The sequence below is a fragment of the Rhipicephalus microplus genome, chromosome X, assembly GCF_043290135.1.
Source record: "Rhipicephalus microplus isolate Deutch F79 chromosome X, USDA_Rmic, whole genome shotgun sequence".
Taxonomy (NCBI): Eukaryota; Metazoa; Arthropoda; class Arachnida; order Ixodida; family Ixodidae; genus Rhipicephalus; species Rhipicephalus microplus.
Genome location: NC_134710.1, coordinates 88,699,496 through 88,718,468, shown reverse-complemented (window position 1 = coordinate 88,718,468; position 18,973 = coordinate 88,699,496). Strand labels below are relative to the sequence as shown.

The window sequence follows — 18,973 nt, the reverse complement described above, 5'->3', positions numbered from 1 at the left end:
GGGGCCACTCGAGTAAATGTGTCACAGAGTGGTGGGGGTATCGCGTGAATGCTGCACGTTTCGGTAAGGTTTGGGAATGCTTAATTGTTATTTCGTCTCTATTATTCTTATTTATTGAATGAAGGAGAAGCGTGGCCTTCAACAAGTGGTGGCACACTGTTAGGTTGTGCCCCACTACTGGTTGAAGGTACTGTTGCTTCTATCGCATCTACTACAGTCAAGCAAAGCATGAAGTCAAGCGAAAGCCAAGTAAAGACGCCCTTGACTGAATTCCGAACTCCCGATCAAGTGCCTACATATACGAGGTGGTCAGTAAACAGTTGTGCAGGGCGAGCAGTCGGTTTTTACAAGCAGACGCCGCCTGCAGCGGCCTTGCGAAACAAGAGAGTGGGGGGAGCAACAGTTCGCACGAGATGCAAGCATGTGCATTAGGGGTGTAGGCACCACCGCCGACGCCAGATTTGAGAGTAAGTGCGACTATGAAATGCTCAGCATTTCAGAAAAGAAGCTTGCATCATGCCTGAACCTGGAATCCAGATACAGACTGTACATACATGGTACAGGATTGATGGAATGCTTCCGATGATGTTCTCTCGCTGCTTACGTCACGTATTTAGGCGTACCCAAGTACGCTGTGCCTTCCTTGTGGATTTTATTGTGAACGAGGCTCCCTCGCATATAAGGTGCTGAAACGTCGGTAAACGCCATGTTCTACGAGTCAGTGTATCCTTTTGCATTTACACTAAGACGCAAGAGTTATGCACAGTCTTTTTTTTTTTTTTCGCATGCCTTCTAGCAGCTCACTGCAGTTGCAGCTAAGAGAGAGAGTTTTTAAGCTTTCATCAATGTAATGCTTATTTTTGTGATGGTCGCACAAAACTGCTGTCAGTTTCCATGACCTGGGTCAGGATTTTCGGAAATTCCCCGACTTTTCCAGAAGGGTCTAAATTCCCCGACTTTTCCAGGTTGGTAGACACCCTGAAGATCTTTTTTACTCCTTTACACCACAGGATATGTGCTACTAATAAGTGTTGAATAAGAGATAGTAAGTGCTATTTCGTTTCAAAACAGTTGCAGAGTGTCTTTAATTGATTTTTCATGTACCTGAAATCTACATTTTCCATTTCGGACAAAGGTCACACAATAGCAAAACAAAATACTGTATTTATACTGGATTGTTTTCTATGTGCACTGGATGAAGCCGCGACCACTATTAAATGTCAGTCTGTGCCCGTTCTTGCCCAGACAGTAACTGCAGGCCAGCTTAGTGTACGGCAACAATAACAAGTCTACCTTTGTATACAACATTTACCCATCATTACGAGCTGAATAAACATTTGGCGGTCAGCACTTTTTTTACAACATGTCTCTGTAATCGTCCTTTCTAGTTTTGCACACCGATACACGTGTTTGTATCTGATTTGAGGTTCTATTTGAAGAATAATGCACTGAAATGTCAGCTAAAATGCAAAAAGAATTTCAAAGTCACAATAAACAGAATCATTCAAGATACCCGCCACATTAAAATACGATGTGTGAGGAAACTCTTCTCAATCCGGCGTCAACCCGAGCACAGCCATGCATCCATCAGTGCTCAGCTGGAGTAACTCGAGCGCCCCCTTATAGTCGCAGTTCGGAACAAGAGCCGGGGCAGGCAGCTCTGTAGAACCCTGGCCTAGGGGCCCCACCCACCTGTCTAACCCTTATTTTGTTGTTTTTTCTCCAAAATAAACGGGTTTCCATCTATGTGTAGAACCCTGCCCGCAAGGCAGGTTAGGAGTACAGTATGTGGTGGCCTTGCCTAACCTTGCCCAACGGCGCCGCTGCTGATGTTCACAATGGCAATGGAGGCTTTCGACTTCAGCTGCCCATTTTGCAAGGCTTTCACTTTTGTTTTCTGCCAATGACCGGTATATAAGACAATGGTCGACTTTTCATAAAGTTTCTTTTTATTCGACCTATATTCTGGTCTTTATAGTGAATACCACTGGTATATTATCCTCTACTTGAGCTGCAATTGTCAGCTACCCTTGAATGCTTTCACCTACACATAAAACATAAAATGAAAGCGGCGATGCTGTCAGCTTTGAATTTTATACTGAATCTCGCAGCAATGATGACGGCAAAAATCAAAATTGTGAATCCCAAAACACTGACTACCCTTTAGACCTAACAAGGCAAATGTTCAAGAACAGCCACATTCCACTATGCATGCCATACTTAGCTCTATCCCACTACTGCCATCCCTCAAAACTGAAGGAACATGCCCACAGAACAGATTTTTGTCCAATACATGTAGTCATCAGTCTGCAGTGACAAAAGCAGTCTTCCTTGTTTTTGTGTATCTGTAGATGGTACAAAAACAAGCAAGACTGCATCTGCATGTTTCAGGCGGTGCCTGCGATAGGTCAACAAAATTTTTCAGCAAACTGCCCCGCACCCGTGGCCATGGAACACTCAAAGCAGGCTTGCAGCCCGATTTTAACAATGTAATACAGGTGTTCAAGTCTCTACTGTTACTGTGCCCCCTCCAAAGTGGACCATAAAATGGGAGACGTGGCCACCAGTGCCAGAGTGTTTCTGGTGAAAGAAGGAAAGCATAAAGTAAGACAGAAAACGGTAGCTGCCAACGAACCTTTCAAGTTCCATGGGCGATTCCTCATTTTTGACGTTTTATATAAACAATTTCGTGTAGTTTTAATTAGCAGCTTTTGTTTTACTGCAGATTTTGTTTAGTAATTGAGATGAGGCAGTTTATCAGAAGATTTATGGCTGTGATCGAACAATCGGGAAGACAGGTCAGAAATCGGGAGTCTTCAGGGCTAATCAGAAGAGTTCCCTAGTGCATTATTACAATGTAACTGGCCAAATAAGAGCACATGTAGACAAATGTTTGCAACTTCCTGAGGAATACAATTTTTCTTGTTTTCTGTCGACTCTGGGTTTTTAACTAGGTCTTTAAAGTAGACTTGGCATTCACCGGTGCACCTAAAGACCTGTTAATTGTGTCATGCTTTCATGGAGTGTTTAGGGGGACAGACATATGGCCGGCAATTCTATCCCATTCATGACCCACAATAGTATACAAACTTTAAAAAGAGACATAAAAGGTTTATAAATGTTTTGGGGGTTTTATACACCAAAACCACAAAATGATTATGCAACATACCAAAGTAGCAGACTCCAAATTTGTTAGGGCTGCAACTCTCATTGTTACGCGTTTCTACCAGCCCTGCCATAATGGGCCTTAGCAGTAACTAGCTAGTGCCTTTTGAACCTCCTACTTCTATGCACTTATCAAGCCATAAACCAAAATGTTCTGAGCATGCTTCAATTTTCTGAGCCTATGCTTTTAACAAGCAAGCAAGCTATTCAAAGCACTCAACCAATGTCTCAGTGCAAGCACTCACCTTTTTGTTACGTGAAGTAACACTGCCAACTTCACACTAACTTTGTTTTCAGGAAGACTTGTAGCGAAAAGCTACAAAAAAAAAAAGAAAAAAGTGATGCTCACCTGTAGTCAGCGACGACAACGAACTCCTTAGCACATGATGCAATGATCTTCTCCTGAGTAAGGCATCCACCCCCTCCTTTGATGAGCGTAAGCTTAGCGTCAATTTCATCAGCACCATCTATTGCCACATTCAACTGGAATGAAGAAAGGAGACATAGGAAACATAGAAAGAGCTACTAAAATTGACACAGTGGCATTTTAACCACATGTGGAGTGCAGAATGTGCATGGCGTATATGTACCTTTGGTAGGATACACAGAATGGCACTAATATTGTCTCGGAATGTGCACACGTGGCCAGTACACAGCTCACCTTGCATATCCCTTCAGCGCAGTGGCTACGCTGGTGTAAGCAAGTTGTTTATGCTAGTTGTGTAAACTTGTGGCCAGAAGAGAGCAGATACATTGATCATTTAATGAGCTCAACCACTTCCATAGTTAATATGTATCGACTTAAACTCGGTATGCTACATATGACTGCAACCGATCGCTTTGGTGAAAGTACTACGATGTTTGCCAAGTTGTTCAACGTGCCATGTTCCAGAACTAACATCGAAAGTATTGTCTTTCTTTTCTCGAAATGAATACAACCAAAAACCAACTGCGCACACATTTGGAGCCTATGATTTAATTTTTTTAAGGTCAAAATAGAACATGACTGACTGCAGAATAATTAAATATTCAATTGCATGCTACTTACAAATAATGACCAGGTTAAACAAAATGCCTAGCTTCATTGTATTTTCAGAATTGTAATGAGAGCCTTGGTATAATTCTCTTATTTTAACATCCAAGTTATCAAAACTATTAAGAAAATATTAAACAATTGCCTATTATATTATTGCACTTTCATTTTCTTACCGAATACATAAATCCCATATTTATTTGCAGAATTGCAGTGTGAAAGCCGCAATTTTGGTCTTTCATAATTTCGTTCAAGATGTGAGCAAGGCTCAAGACCCCCCCAAGTCTTCAGCCAAAGCATGCTCTGAACCCATCACTTGTTACAAACCACCACCACCAACCCCAATAGGCGCACGACGACAATTTTTTTTTTTTTTTCATAAAAAAAAGGCCGGAAACTGATCCCTAGTCCATCAAAATGTAGCCAGCGAATTTCATGCCAGCATGCATAGAGCACCTGAGGCACTTCCTCTTCAACAGCTTCGACCATGTTCCAGCTCCACGACACTACACGCACACTGTCCAAAATCAAAACTAAGCTACTGAGTGCCGCATCCGCTGTGAACAAAACGATAGTCACTGGCGTAAGGATCATAGCATCTAAAATATTCTGAAAGGACCTACACACCCTACTCCTAGATTTGGAACAAAACTTCACAGCACCGCATTTGCTGCTGGATAAACCTGGCTCCCTAATGCACAATCATGGATGGCGACTGTACAGTTCTGAAGGCATCGGGCCAAAACAAAACTACTGCTTATCGCCGCTTTGACCCCTGCAACTATCGACACGATCACAGACAGCACTCACACAGTTCCCCATTTTCAGAGTAAAATCGAAAACCAAATAACTTTGCCACAGTCACTAAAGCCTTCGCTTCCAACAACATGATTGTGGCAAGATTATATAAATGGTAACTATGCTTTTCTGAAGACTCGTGACCATCTGCTTTTTGTAAACACCGTTTTTGCTCCCTTATGTCGCACATTCACAACAGTTCGTGCTTCACACACTCCAAGGACAGTCTGTATTAACCAGGCAGTGGGGAAGTAGTATGAACGACAGTTTGATGCCATTGAAAAATACATATACATATGCCTACCGAGATCAGAGCACACGTCTGAATTATCAGAATTAATGACCTTTGACTCTATCTCCTTCCCCACCACTATTTAATCAAGTATACAGACACACACACCATACACGCACATTATAGAGAGAAAGAGAAATCTGGTAGGCTTTAAAGATAGTGGACCCTCATTTAACAGTGGGGGGGGGGGGGGGGGAAATGCAAGCCTGAAATTAGTTTGTAGTTGTTGAGTCAGTGCTCCTGTACCCATAATCTCACTGCTACACTTTTTTTCAATAATCATAACTAATTGCGAGTTTGCAGGAAAGACGCACAATTCTATTTTTCACGATTCCAGTTTTCAATTGAATAGTGGGAAAATAAAGATGACAGATGCCATTATGTAGCATTTGCGTCAGTGCTGTCGGAGTGAAAGGTAGCCTATAAGCATGTGTGGTACTTACCTCGGGACTTTCTTCCAGGTCTGTCATCACAAGACCATGTTTTCGAATCAGTTCTTTAGCCTAAAAATACAAAACTGTTTTGTGTGCACCAAAGAACCAATGTAAAAAGAAGTGCTCAAAAAGGTGTAAGCCTTGTTAAAAATAAAATGACACATGTTACATTTGAGATTGCTTTATAAAAACAATTCAAGGCACGCTACTCTATTACTTGAACACAGCAAGAGATGAAACTCCTAGGCAGGAAGCTACATCAAGCACAGTCAAGATGACTTGATCAGTCTTGTCCAAATAGGAAGCTCGGAAAACGAAGGTCCCTAGTAACACGATAATATTTTGAATGTTTTGTTCGTATGCTGCAAAAACAAAATCTATCAGCAAGGTGCAGAGACCATATGCCGTACTTTATATGTGGACATTAGAAAGCAGGAATACCCATGCCATGAAACAAAAGATGGTGGTTAATTTCAAGCGATTCACTTCTTAAGCATGCACTAAAAGTGTGCATCACAAGCCTTGGTGCTTTAAATGCATCGGTGTTTAGGTACATAGGTGCTTTGAATACTAATAATTATCAAGTCCTATAATGGTTTGCTGTCGACAATCACTTACTTGAAATGATGTAGGCACACAAGATATCTTCCATCCATGCTCTTTAACCCTGCGTGCTAGTGGAGAAAAGAAATAAAAGCGTTCACAAACCTGGAAAAGATAACGAAACACAGACAGGTGGGCACATCTTGTTCGGCAGCTCTGCGCACGTATGCGTGCCTATCCATGATGATAAGTGGACAGCACTCACTATACCATCGCAAAGGCATGCCGGCGTTAGTGTTTCATTTGACGCTGATAGTACCGCACGAGCAACTCAATTGCGGTCAAGGCGGCCATCTGCTCAATTTGGTGTAAATGCAAAGTAAAGCAACAATTTTTTAATAAGCACACAATTTCTTAATAATACGGCAACTAAGATCTTTAAAGGACTGCGAAATACTCTTTATATGCATATCGCTATGCTGCATGCTTCATTTAGAAACTTCCCAGTAAAAAAAATTTGACAAGAAATCCAAAATATTAACTTTGGTATGTATGTAATATTTTAGTTAGTAAACGACACATAATTGATTCCTCGATAATCTTGTAAACCAATTTCCATACGCCCACATTACCAGGAATTATTTTATTATTCAATGTGAAAACACATATACAGTGGAGAGAAAAAAGGAAGAAGGCTGGCAACTGCCAATGAAAAGGGTACAATGCCGGCCTACATTTTAGAAAGAAGAGAATAGAAGCACAGACAGCGAAAAAGGGAAGAAAAGACAGAAAGAACAAAATAATCAAGATAATAATAATTGCTGCGGCTTTGTGTGCCCACCCAAAACGATTGTGAGGCACACCATAGTAAGGTACTCTTGGCTCAATTTCAACTACCTGGGGTTATTTTATATACACTTAAACTGAAAGTACAAGGGTGCTCAGCACTTCACCTCCATCGAACTGCGGCCACCATGAGCAGTAATCTTGGGAATTGAACCCATGTCCGCAAGTTTAGCAGTGCAACGTAAAACAATAAGATGACAGATCACAGACTAAAATAAAAACAAAAAAAGAAATGCCAGGCTTGCAGAGAACACTGAACACCGTCATAATAAAGGCTTGAAGAGTGGCCTATTTAGAAGGGTGGCTGGATGGATGAACTTTATGTGGTCCCTTGGAACGTGCTTTAGCACGTTAGGGGCCGCTCCCACGTCCGAACAGAAGCACCAAGTGTCTCTACTGCACTGCGGGCCCATTAGGACTGCCCATGAGCCAGTTGCAAACTCTCTTGAGGCAACTACTAAAAGTACACTTGCAAGGTAACCATACCGCCATAAATCACAATTTTTATGAAGTATGGAAGCACCCAAGTCATTCGTCATTTCATGAAGAAGCGAGGTACACGCTGCACATGTGCAAGCCGTTACGTGCACTTTGTCGATGCTGTGGCTAATGACTGAATTACGCCCGAGTCCTCTACGTTTGGTTGAAAGCTTTGAACAATCACTCATTACACAATTAACATTATGTAATGTCTCGTTATTATTTTACTCCTCTGTCACACTAAGTTACATATATTAACATGATATCTGATCCAGAGGAGAAACAGTTTAAAGCCCCGGTGTGGCTTTGTGGTAATAATACTCGAGTACCATGCAGACAGCCCGGGCTCAGATCCCATCAGATCCTGTTTTTCTTTGTTTTTTCCCCCACTTTGAGAGTGGTTACAAACACCAGTGGCAATGGACAACAATGCCACCAAAATTGGCTGTTGTGAACTCGTAACCGCTTTCGTTGTAAAAAAAATCAAGCAAAGCAGTGTCATGAACATGTCAATTGGTGGTAGAAGAGCGTGAAGAGGAAGAACAATTGAGAGAAAAGAACAATTTCAATAGAAGAGAAATTAAAAAAAGAGGGGAAGACGACAAAGAAAAGAAGGGCACGGGCGACGACGTGGCCAGGACAAATGGAGGCGCGGGGTTTTTTAATGCAGGCGTGCACGGACGAGGGGTCGAAGCGGCACGGTGTTTGCCGGAACCCCACGAGCACAGCTCCTAGCAAGGACGTGTCCCAACCTTCGCAGCAACGCCCTGTGAGCTTCGAGGCGCGGCCAGGAGTTCGGCAAGCTCGGCCCAGCGATTGCAACCCCATTGTCACGTGCCAGATCTACTGCAGCCAAGCTCCGTAAGTGGCGCACCAAGAACGAGAAGCGGTACAGCCACTGTGGAGACCCGACGCTGCAGTGACCGGACACCGTAGCCACCCCACAGTACAGCTTACGGCCGGGACCATCGATGCAACGAGCTTCGCAGACGGGACGAGCCGTACTACTTGACGCCGGAGCCAAGTTAAGGCTACGCACTTTGGACTGTAAATTTGACTGTCTAGTCTTGTATGTGCGTGGGGGGTGGGGAACCGTTCTAGCGTATGTAACATGTCCTTTGTGAATAAGGTTCTTCTCCATTCAGTTTCATTATCATAAACCGTTTTTCGTGTGCCTTGCTGTTCCTGTCTCGAACATCTATAGAGACCATGACAAGCAGCCGGAACATAAAAGGAAAAGCCTAGAACTAGTAGGAGGAAAAGATTGAAATAGGTTTATTATTGTATAATCCCTTTTAGAGCTGCATTTATTTATTTTTTTTCATGTGCTCATATAACACTAACTTTTTACTGTGAATAATTAAACCATTAGACAGTGTCATTGCAAATAACCTGGAAGAAATTCTTCAATAAATGTGGTACTTTGTTAAAACCTGGTAATCTGAAATCCTTATTTTATTTATATTCTCACTAAACCAAGGCTCATCTGTATTAAGCGGGCAGATACATTGATCGATAAAATTTTACCTTGTATACAATATAAAGTGAACCTCTGTGGGTAGGAAATGCTAAACGTGCAATACAGCAAATAAATTAAACTTTCCATACCTAGATGCTCAACTGCATAAACAACTGTACTTCCACTTCCGATGCCGACAATGTAGTTGTTCTGCAAGATGTAGGTCACATGCTATTAACACAAACAGCACATTGTTAACAACATACATCAGAAAATTCGAGCAATTCAAAACTGTCTTGCCTTTTTTACGAGACAAACGAAAGTGCTATAAGGCTCTTCTTTTTTTATACAAAATGCCACTTGTCCAACCTTGAGAGCGTAGCAGCACATTTTTTTTTTTTTCATGACCTCATGGCAGACCACATTGATGTACATGCTTCCTTCCCTATAAATATTTAGTTATGGTAATGCCATGACAGCCAACTACAGAGTTTAACTTTATAATTGTTTCTTCCTTGCTCATTCATTTAACTTTTTTGTCTTATGAGCTGCATTAATGAACACCCTATTGCCAGCATTTGTCACATGGCTGGGCAGCAAAGAAATTAATAAATAAAAGAGAAAGAAACCTCATGATATACATACAACTACTAGTTCCATAGCGAACTATGCATTGGAATATTCGAACAGCACCTCAAGTCAACTCGAGATTTTTTTTCCCAGCTTCAATTTCATTACTGAATACCACGGCCATTCCAAAACGTATTAAAACAGGTATAATCAATTTCTTAAAGGGGCTGACATCAGGTTTTCCTTGACCCACGTTTTATGGCGCAACAGTAAGCTCAACCTTGGTAGTGTTTGTAGCTGAAGTAATTAATCCCAAAAGCATGTGGTTATTGTACAAGCAGTATTTTACGAGAAGTATAAAGGGTCTAAACACAGATTTACTTTTTCTCCAAAAACACTGTAAATTTCCGACAGTACCGCCAGCCCTTCTGGCGAATTGTGAAAGCAGTTCTGCTTTTCCACGAGTGCCTGTAACTCTACCCAAGCACCTTTATTTTGAGCTATTCAACTACTTTTAGGTATAGTTTGGTTTTTGTGGTGCATAGGCAGCTTAGGCTATCATGCACCAAATGCATGGTATGATCAACTACTTTTAAAAATAAGCTATTACAATGACAAGATGCTGCATTATACACTTTCCCTGAATTTGTATCGTGCTGTATACGCGTTGCGAGCGCTTGTGCCCAAGGTTCGCTGCACCTGTGTTATGTGTGGCTAGTCCCATCTTCCTTACTCTCTCAATACACAAGCCAAGCCAAGGCATCAGAAACACCACCGTGCATATGCACGGAAGCACTGAGTAGCAGTGCATGTCATTCCCGAAACGAAGTGTGGATAGAGAAACTGCGTCGTTCCAAAATATTAGCGGCCTGAAAACTGTGTGCACAGTTGCATGAGCACGCTGAAAAGTTGCATCAACATTACATCACGCGAAGGCAGCGCCACAGTATTGTCAAGTTTATTAAATCATTCAGTTCACTTATGCGGTTAGAATATTAGAGCAGGAGGTCTCGAAGTTTCAGAGAAACTGAAAGGGGTCCTGCTATGGCTACATGAGTGGAGTATTTACACAAAATAAACAAAAGAAGCAAATGTGTAAGTAATGATTAACGAGCTTGATTAACAATAACAATAGTCAATACATAACGTAATGGTAATAGTACTAAAGAAGTACATGAAAATAATCAAAAGCAAAATTAATGAACAGATCTACATGACAAATACAACTAGTTATCAGAGGTATCAGTTATACAAAAGCAATTAAATAAGAAACTAGCAAAGAAATATTGAGAGTTATTGACAGTTAATTACAAAATTTCGATAAATTGATGAATCCATGAACAAAAAAATGTTTTGCTGCGTGAGGTAAAAATCGGAAAGTTGTACGATGATTTTCAAAAGGCAATGAATTCCAAATAGTAACGGCGTACACCATAGATACGCATATTGTTATTACCGAACCAACATGCAAATATCTTGGCGTTGTTTTGTCGCATGATTGCTCATGGAATGCCAATGTTGATCACGTTGTTAGCAAAGCGGCAAGGGCTCTAAATTTCATTCAGAGGAACCTAAGATTGGCACCCCGAACATTAAAAAATACGGCCTATCTCACATGTATTAGACCGATTTTGGAATACGCATGTCCTGTGTGGGACCCGATGCAGGCGAACTTGATTGATAAGCTTGAAAAAATACAAAACAGAGCTGCGCGGTTTGTTTTAGGGCGGTACGAGCGGAGAGACAGCTGCAGTGCTATGAAAGCTGAATTGGGTTGGGAATTGCTTTCTTTACGCAGGAAAAAACTGCGTTTGAAGTTTTTCTTTTCTGTTTTTCATGGGCGGACTGGGATTGACCGTCATAACTATTTCAGTGAACCCAGCTACATATCTAGTCGACATGACCACCGACGCAAAGTGAAAGAGTATCGAGCAAGAACGACCATGTTTTATAATTCCTTTTTTGTGATGACCATTAGAGATTGGAACCAGCTGCAAGACGAGCAAGTGTGCTGTATAAACGAAGAATTGTTTTATTCCAGTCTGTAACCCCCCTGCTGTAACGCCTTTGAGCAAAGCGGGGTACTCACTGAATAAAGAATAAAGAATAGCTATGCTTGTAAACAGGGTTGCGAACTTGTCGCAGTTTGTCCTTACGGCCAGTAAAAGCAAATTGCCATGCTGGAGAAACGGGGTAATATTGCTATTGGTTAAGTGATAATGATCAATGCAAGCAATGACAATGTCATGCACAACAAGCCTATAAGCGACTATGGACAGTCTGTGGCAAAGCAATTGCCTTGATGAGAGTATGTTAAGCATTGGAAACGGTGAGGTACAGGACGAGTCAAATGGGCCAAAATTCGCTGCAATCATTTAATGTGTGTCAAATATCTGTTGGCTCAAGATGATACAAAATACTAAATGTTACTATGAATGCATACAAAATACAAAGAATGTACGATGCAAGACAGAAAATATGTGTGTATCTCAATGATAACAGTGATTCCACATGCGATCTTTTTAATGAGTGAAGCAGAATGTTTAGAAAATTTTAGTTCAATACCTAAGATGACTCCAAGAAAGCGCGCTTTGTTAGAAGTTTTGACGACGTTATTGCCGATGTGAAGGGAAAGTCATGAATGCATTCTAATAGTGCAGGCCTATATGTACATTTTTATGAAGTAATATCTTTTATTTTTATGAAATAACAATTTAAACAATATTTCTACACTAACAAAAAAAAAATCATCGATAGCAATCAATGATCGCATGGCCAAGTACATTAAATCGTCCATGCCTTTGCCACCAGAGGCTCCACAGGTTATTTTTTCTTCAAGAACTTTAATCAACAACATTAAATAAAAAATAATAAAAATACAAATCCACTTCTCCCTCCCCCCCCCTCCCCCCCCCCCCAAAAAAAAAAACAGGGTTGGTTAGGTCTTTTCATAAGTAGAGACTTTTCATTTCATATTATGGGCAGTTGTCGGTCCATTTATTCCAGTGATAATACTAGCAAAACATTATTTTATTTATTATTATGTGGGGTTTAACGTCCCAAAACCACCATATGATTATGAGAGACGCCGTAGTGGAGGGCTACGGAAATTTAGACCACCTGGGGTTCTTTAACGTGCAATACTAGCAAAACAAAGCATCACACTAGCCACGATCAAGTGCGCTCCGTTAGGAACGGGTAAAGTACAAGAAGTCTTGTGTCCTGTATTTTATTCGTTCTGCACTGTGTCTGTTAACTAAGCCCACTTTTAAAGATCAATAAACACCAACTAGCTGACCTTATAGCTCTCTTCGATGACAATCTTTAAGAACGCTCAAGCCCCTGTGATGGGTTTTTAAAGGCTGCAAAGTGCCATCCCAAATAGTGATCTCTTAATATGTATAATATTCCAAAACAATATTGATAGCTTTATTGCACTAGAAAAAACAAAAATTAAACTAGAAATGTCCCACTTCGTTGCAATAAAGTTCTGAAGATGCACGAAAGTTTACAGCATTAATGCAACTGGACTTCTCTAGTGTTGGCTGAACAATGTGCTTCAGTTTCCGACTTCCCTGCTGTCCACCTTCACAAAGACTGACATTCAATGCTGGCACAAGAAGTAAATCAGCAGTAGCTGCCTCAACTTCCTTTGTTTTATTCTTCTTCAGATAGTAATTTTTGCCTCAGACAGTTCAACTGCCTAGAGTCGAAGAATCAAATATAATGGCTGAAGAGTACTCTCTAACGAGACTTCACTAGCTATAAGCGACGCTCACCAGGAGTTGGTTGGAATAAACATTTTTTACGATTTCAGATATAGGAGAATATAGTTCCATGCCATATCTACAGCATTCTACAGTATGATGGGCTGCAGGCTGTGCACAATAAAAGGAAGCTGTTGTGCTACCTTGACAAACATAGGCCTATGTGCAAATCTTGCTAGTATGTGTACCAGTCTACAGTGCCGTACCATCTCTTTCGCGAGTGGGGGGGGGGGGGTCAAACCTACCTCATTCGTCAGCCAAGATACATATATAGATATATATATATATATATCTGGAGAGAGGACATCCACACGCTGGCACTTTGATATGAATTAGCATACACAGGGGTGACACGATGCGCATTCTTAGACACAACGAAGTTGAATAACACTTTAACAGGCCAAGGAATGGTCCCCTTAGCCCAATTTCCGTGTCTAGTATGAGACGCTCATCTTGCTATCACGCCTCACTCTCCGATTACGCTTTGGGAGTAATTATCTACAGATCCACAATACTTTATTTAATGAATTTATTATCCACGTTACTCGTAGGAATTGAAATGAACCAAGCGTCAACGAGGATACATCCACGTTGAACAGGGCTATAGCTGCCAAACACCGAAACATACATTCGGCAAATCCTCCATTATCAATGTGCAGTAAGCATTTATTTACCACTGTAAAGGTGGGTTTTATTTTCCTGTGATATGCCGACAGAAGGATCAACCATGTCTTTTCAACGAATCATTGCTGTTATATTTTTTTCATAATAAGTACTGCACTTTCTTGCATACATTCAGGCGTGTGTGTATTATAATTGGCTTTATTCGCTATTAGTCTGAACACTGTTTCTGGAGCATGCAATTGTTGTTGATATTGCAATTGTTATATTACCGTTATTAACTTAACATCTCGACCCTTTTCTTTAAAATGCATAATTTGTGGGTGTTAGGGGCATAGTACATTGTTTACACTCACTGTATTTGTAATAAAATTTCTTAGCTGGCCCCCCAAGAACCTCATAATATGCCAATACAAATGGTGTAAACAAAATTTTCCTTTGACAGAACAAAATGGGAGCTATTATAACGTTAAAATATCCCTCTTTGCTTCCTTTTGAAATAGTCATTAGCGGTATGTGATTGGTGTAAACAGTCTTTGTCATGCACACAGCACGAGATTGTTACGCGAGGTAACGAATGACGTGAAAGTGATCTATTGCACAATGATCACTTATGCATGATCACCTGAAATATAAGAGAATCAACTATTTTCTATACGGCATATTGTTTGCCATTGGTTCTTCAGCATTTAAAATTTTCCGAGTGCCACAAAATCACCTGCTTGTTAGCCGGAGAGCATCTCCTAAATGTAATTCGAGTAGGCTAGTTGGATTATGTGTTTAATAAAATATTTCCCCTTGCAGCATAACGGTTTTTAGTACTTTGTGAGCGCATACATCTGTTTGAGCTCATACTTGCGGAGAGAAAGAGGAATAAAGAGAAATAAGCAGCACTGCACGTGTGTGCTTCTTTGCTCTACGAGATGTATTTTGAGCTGTAAAGCACAACTGAAGTTGAGTGAAAACCAACTAGCCCGATTCTTGACTAAACCTCCACAGTGCTAAAAACACATGCCCTTTCACCTCCTCCTTGGCCTGTTCGGTCAAGTTGTGGGGCAAGCTTAAAAGCTGAGCTTCCTACTGAGCTCGAGTCCACTGCTTTATTCGTGGCCACTTTTCAAGCTGCCGCTATGGCTCCAAGCAAGGCTAATTAGGATCATCAGAGACTAAACCGAAAAAAATGTTTGGCCTTACTGTACGGAAAAACAAACGTCCAAAACGATTCGTCACAGCTTCGACAGAGCAGTGGTGATGATGTATCCTTTTCAGAGAAAATTATTTTCCGGAAGCAGCAAGTGCTTTGACCGGTCCATAAAAAGTTTGCTCGATCCCATCCGTAACTGCATCGTCAAGTCAAAGCAGAATAAAAGCATGAACAAGTGACGTAATACTATAAAGCCCCTATTCAGCGCTTGCCTGCTCCGCAATACGATAGTACAAGACGCAAAAGCGCTGCATAGGCGACCCGCACCAGAAAAAGCCTACAAGGAAAATCGTCAGTGAAAATGTTGTCGAAATTTCGCTATGTTGTGACATTGCCTCGTAACATTTTCATTCTTCTGTAAGAACATAATTGAGTGATTACTGTTGCGACGGAAAACTTCGCCTTACTTGTTGGTTTTTCCAGCGTGCAGCCAAGAGTGACCCACTGTCCAAAGGGGTGGCTCAGCCCCCCCCCCCACACACACACACTTTTCTCAGTGGAGGGGCTCGTGCCCCCCTTGCCCCCGCGGCTGATACGCCTATGCCAGTCTATTATAGAAAGCTGTCATGAGTCTATTCTAGAAAGCCGTCAGGTTTCGTAAACGTGCAGGGCAAGTAGCCAACGACGGTCATTTTCTTGCTCAAAAGGCAAGTCATTTGAGACTTAAGAGAATATCATGGATAGAATCTTATACAAAGTAGACATTTTCCCAATTCACAATGACAGCAAACAATTTCAGTACAGAGCCGTGTAGCCCACAAGCATCGAAAATGAGCCTCGAAGACCAATATGAAATGTGAAAGCTAAAGAACAAAATGAGAAAGAAAGTTCAAATAATTAATCATTTTTCCAGTGATATTAAAATTAATATTTTAGACTTTATGCATTTCATAAGGTGCTTTGTCAGACGAGATCCACGAGCAAGATGTCCTACATTAACAAGTACTTACAGGTACAATTTTTTTTTTTCGTGTGAAATTTTCACTAACATAAGCATGTTTAATTGTGCGAATTCATTTAATGAAGCAATCTACCAAACCACGAAACTGTCTTTGTATACCGAGGTGCCAAAACTACTCAATAGTGAAGACAGTTTTGCCCCCCCCCCCCTTTTTTTTCTTTTTTTATTGTTCATAAGACACCTGGTACTATCGTACCTGCTTATTACATCCTAGCAATTAGTAGAGTAGAGCTTTCTTACGGCGAATGCGCACACTGTTCTTTATCACTTTTGCTTTGTACAGTTGGTGAAAAAGCCGAACAGATTACCAAAATCAATTCGACCACATGCTACATGCATGCTATCCTACAAAGAACAGGTGTGTTAAATGTTCTCCAATAGAATTTTTTTTTTCATTACTGCCTCACTTTGTTTTTTATTCCATGAACACTCAGGGCCTACTTATAGCATAGTATGGCTTTGGTAATCTGTATTAGTGAATGCCATCTCCAAGTCCCACTTTTTTTTTCTTAAAAATAAACAATTGTTGCACTTCATGCAAGCACTGCACAGCACGTAATAGCGCACAGCGATTCAGATATGTGCTACTCAGTCGTACGTTCAGCTAACGCAAAACTTCGAGGGTCAACTTTTATCTTATATTTCTGGCTGCTTGCCAGTCAACAACAAAGTGTGAAGATAGGGCAGAAGGCTCAAAGCTTCACAGCCATCGTCATTTTATTATTACAAAATTTACTACTTGGATAAATTTAATTGCTCATTTATCAGTAACGAGGACGCCGTTCCAACAAGCGAACTGAAAGCAAGCGCTCCTACGTACGCAACATGAACACACTTGAAAACGTGCTCGGTGCAGCGACGTAAGTAAAGCGCGAAGATACAATAAGGGCCTGTTACTTCTGATCAGCAGCAAGCAGATATTCACTCCTGGGCAACACAAGAAAACAGAATGCAAAGCATGCATATGCGAAATAACTTCGTAACTTCTCGCACAAACTACCACAAATTGCGGTTGCCGTTGCCACCCTCGCGCGGCCGGCCGGCGACCGCTTACCTTGATGTGGTTGTCAACTGCTCTCTGCGCTGCGGCTTCCTTGGCCTTCTCAACAAGATCCATTTTGACAACTGAGCTACGCGTGGGCTGGGTGGGTACGTTATATGCTATTCGCGAATCAGTCACGTAGGGACAAGCAAATCGCGCATTGGCCAAGCAAAAAGCAAAAGACCTTAACCCTCGAAGGTGAAACTTATCTGAAAAGAGAACCACCATTATCTTAAGCGCCCTCTACTGCTGATGGCGGTCACCAGACTGCTGATAAAATGGCAGCGCGTAATTCAAAAAAACACCTGCGCGTGAGATTACTTAACGCGCTCCGCCCCTAATAATACAGTGCGCCTGTCATTCACCTCTGCAACAGAGTAATGATTGGTGATTTCTTTTTTATTTCCGTTTGAACCATAAGCACTTTTTTTCCTGATAATAGAAATACCACGCATATTATGATTTTAAAAGCTCATCGTTTCTTGTTAAAATGTTACGTTTGGCAGAACAGTCAAATCAGAATATTCGATGAAATTTGCCAACAAGTAAAAGCTTTCGACCGAAAACTATCTAAATGAACACATGCCTATGCGGCCTATTCATATACCTGAAATTCGCGAAAGGTCCTGACATCACGTAAATTAGCGCTTGCAATTAGTGGAATATTTAAGGAAATCGTGCCTGGGTGGGACGGTGACCACTGTGGGCCGAGCTTACATTTATTCTTAGGCTGTAACCGACTATACTTGTATACTAGGTGACAAGCATGTAGGTGTTTATCACAGCGTATTCGTTCTAAATTCATCAACTGTTATTTTAAACAAGCAGCTTTAGAATCGTTTACCCAAAACTTTGGGTACCCGATCGAAAAAATAAATTTGCGATTATCGAAAAATGTACTCTCTAATGCTTCTTTGTTACTTCATATACCGTCTAGCATGCCCGCGCACTTCTGTTTAGCTTTATACATTGTCCTGCAGAATTTGACACTTTTTAACGTGATAGCGTTGAGGAGCTTGTTTCGCAGAAATTCCTATGTCGATGCCGGCGTTGTTGGGTGTGAGCGAAAAATGATTTTGTCCGTCACCAAAAATTAAAAGAAAAGCGTGCAATTAAAATAAATATTACAAGCATTGGGTTCGAGTGAGAATCGAGCGAAGCCCATTTTTATAGTAGGCAAGTGTTCTACTTTACAGCTAGACAACTCCTTGAAAAAGTTTCGAGAAAAAAACTTGAAAACACTATGAATTTCATGTATTGGAAGGAGTCTCCTGAACGGATGTAATTACTTTGAGGGGGGGGGGGGTGCCATTGCTGAAGAGCTTGACTATTTCAGAAAAAACCATTCATTGTTGGTAAAACACCTCCTCCATTAGAATTTCGGGGAAAGGGTGGGCCCGGATGTCACCCTCCCTGGGTACGGGTGTGATACATACATACATACATACATACATACATACATACATACATACATACATACATACATACATACATACATACATACATACATACATACATACATACATACATACATACATACACGTTAAAGAACCCCAGGTGGTCTCAATTTCCGGAGCCCTCCACTACGGCGTCTCTCATAATCATATAGTGGTTTTGGGACGTTAAACCCCACATATCTATCTATACATACATACATACATACATACATACATACATACATACATACATACATACATACATACATACATACATACATACATACATACATACATACATACATCTCGCGTCGAACCGAAA

The 18,973-nt window shown here is 41.0% G+C and overlaps 1 protein-coding gene across 3 annotated transcripts in view; it reads right to left on the bottom strand.

Moving 5' to 3' along the window:
- The window catches only part of Rpi (Ribose-5-phosphate isomerase), a 90,212-nt gene extending 72,766 nt beyond the window's left edge, over nt 1-17,446 (bottom strand). The window contains exons 1-5 of one of the 3 annotated variants that reach the window (XM_075877255.1): nt 17,228-17,446; nt 9,200-9,260; nt 6,341-6,396; nt 5,732-5,791; nt 3,515-3,648 (exon numbers count right to left, since the gene is read on the bottom strand). In XM_075877255.1, the coding sequence (XP_075733370.1) occupies nt 3,515-3,648; nt 5,732-5,791; nt 6,341-6,396; nt 9,200-9,260; nt 17,228-17,443 (527 nt within the window). In that variant the 5' untranslated portion in view covers nt 17,444-17,446. Of the gene's footprint in view, nt 1-3,514; nt 3,649-5,731; nt 5,792-6,340; nt 6,397-9,199; nt 9,261-16,993; nt 17,153-17,227 lie in introns of those variants that run through there. The other 2 variants (XM_037427376.2, XM_075877256.1) reach the window with 2 other exon arrangements.
- Nucleotides 17,447-18,973: the final 1,527 nt, after the last annotated feature.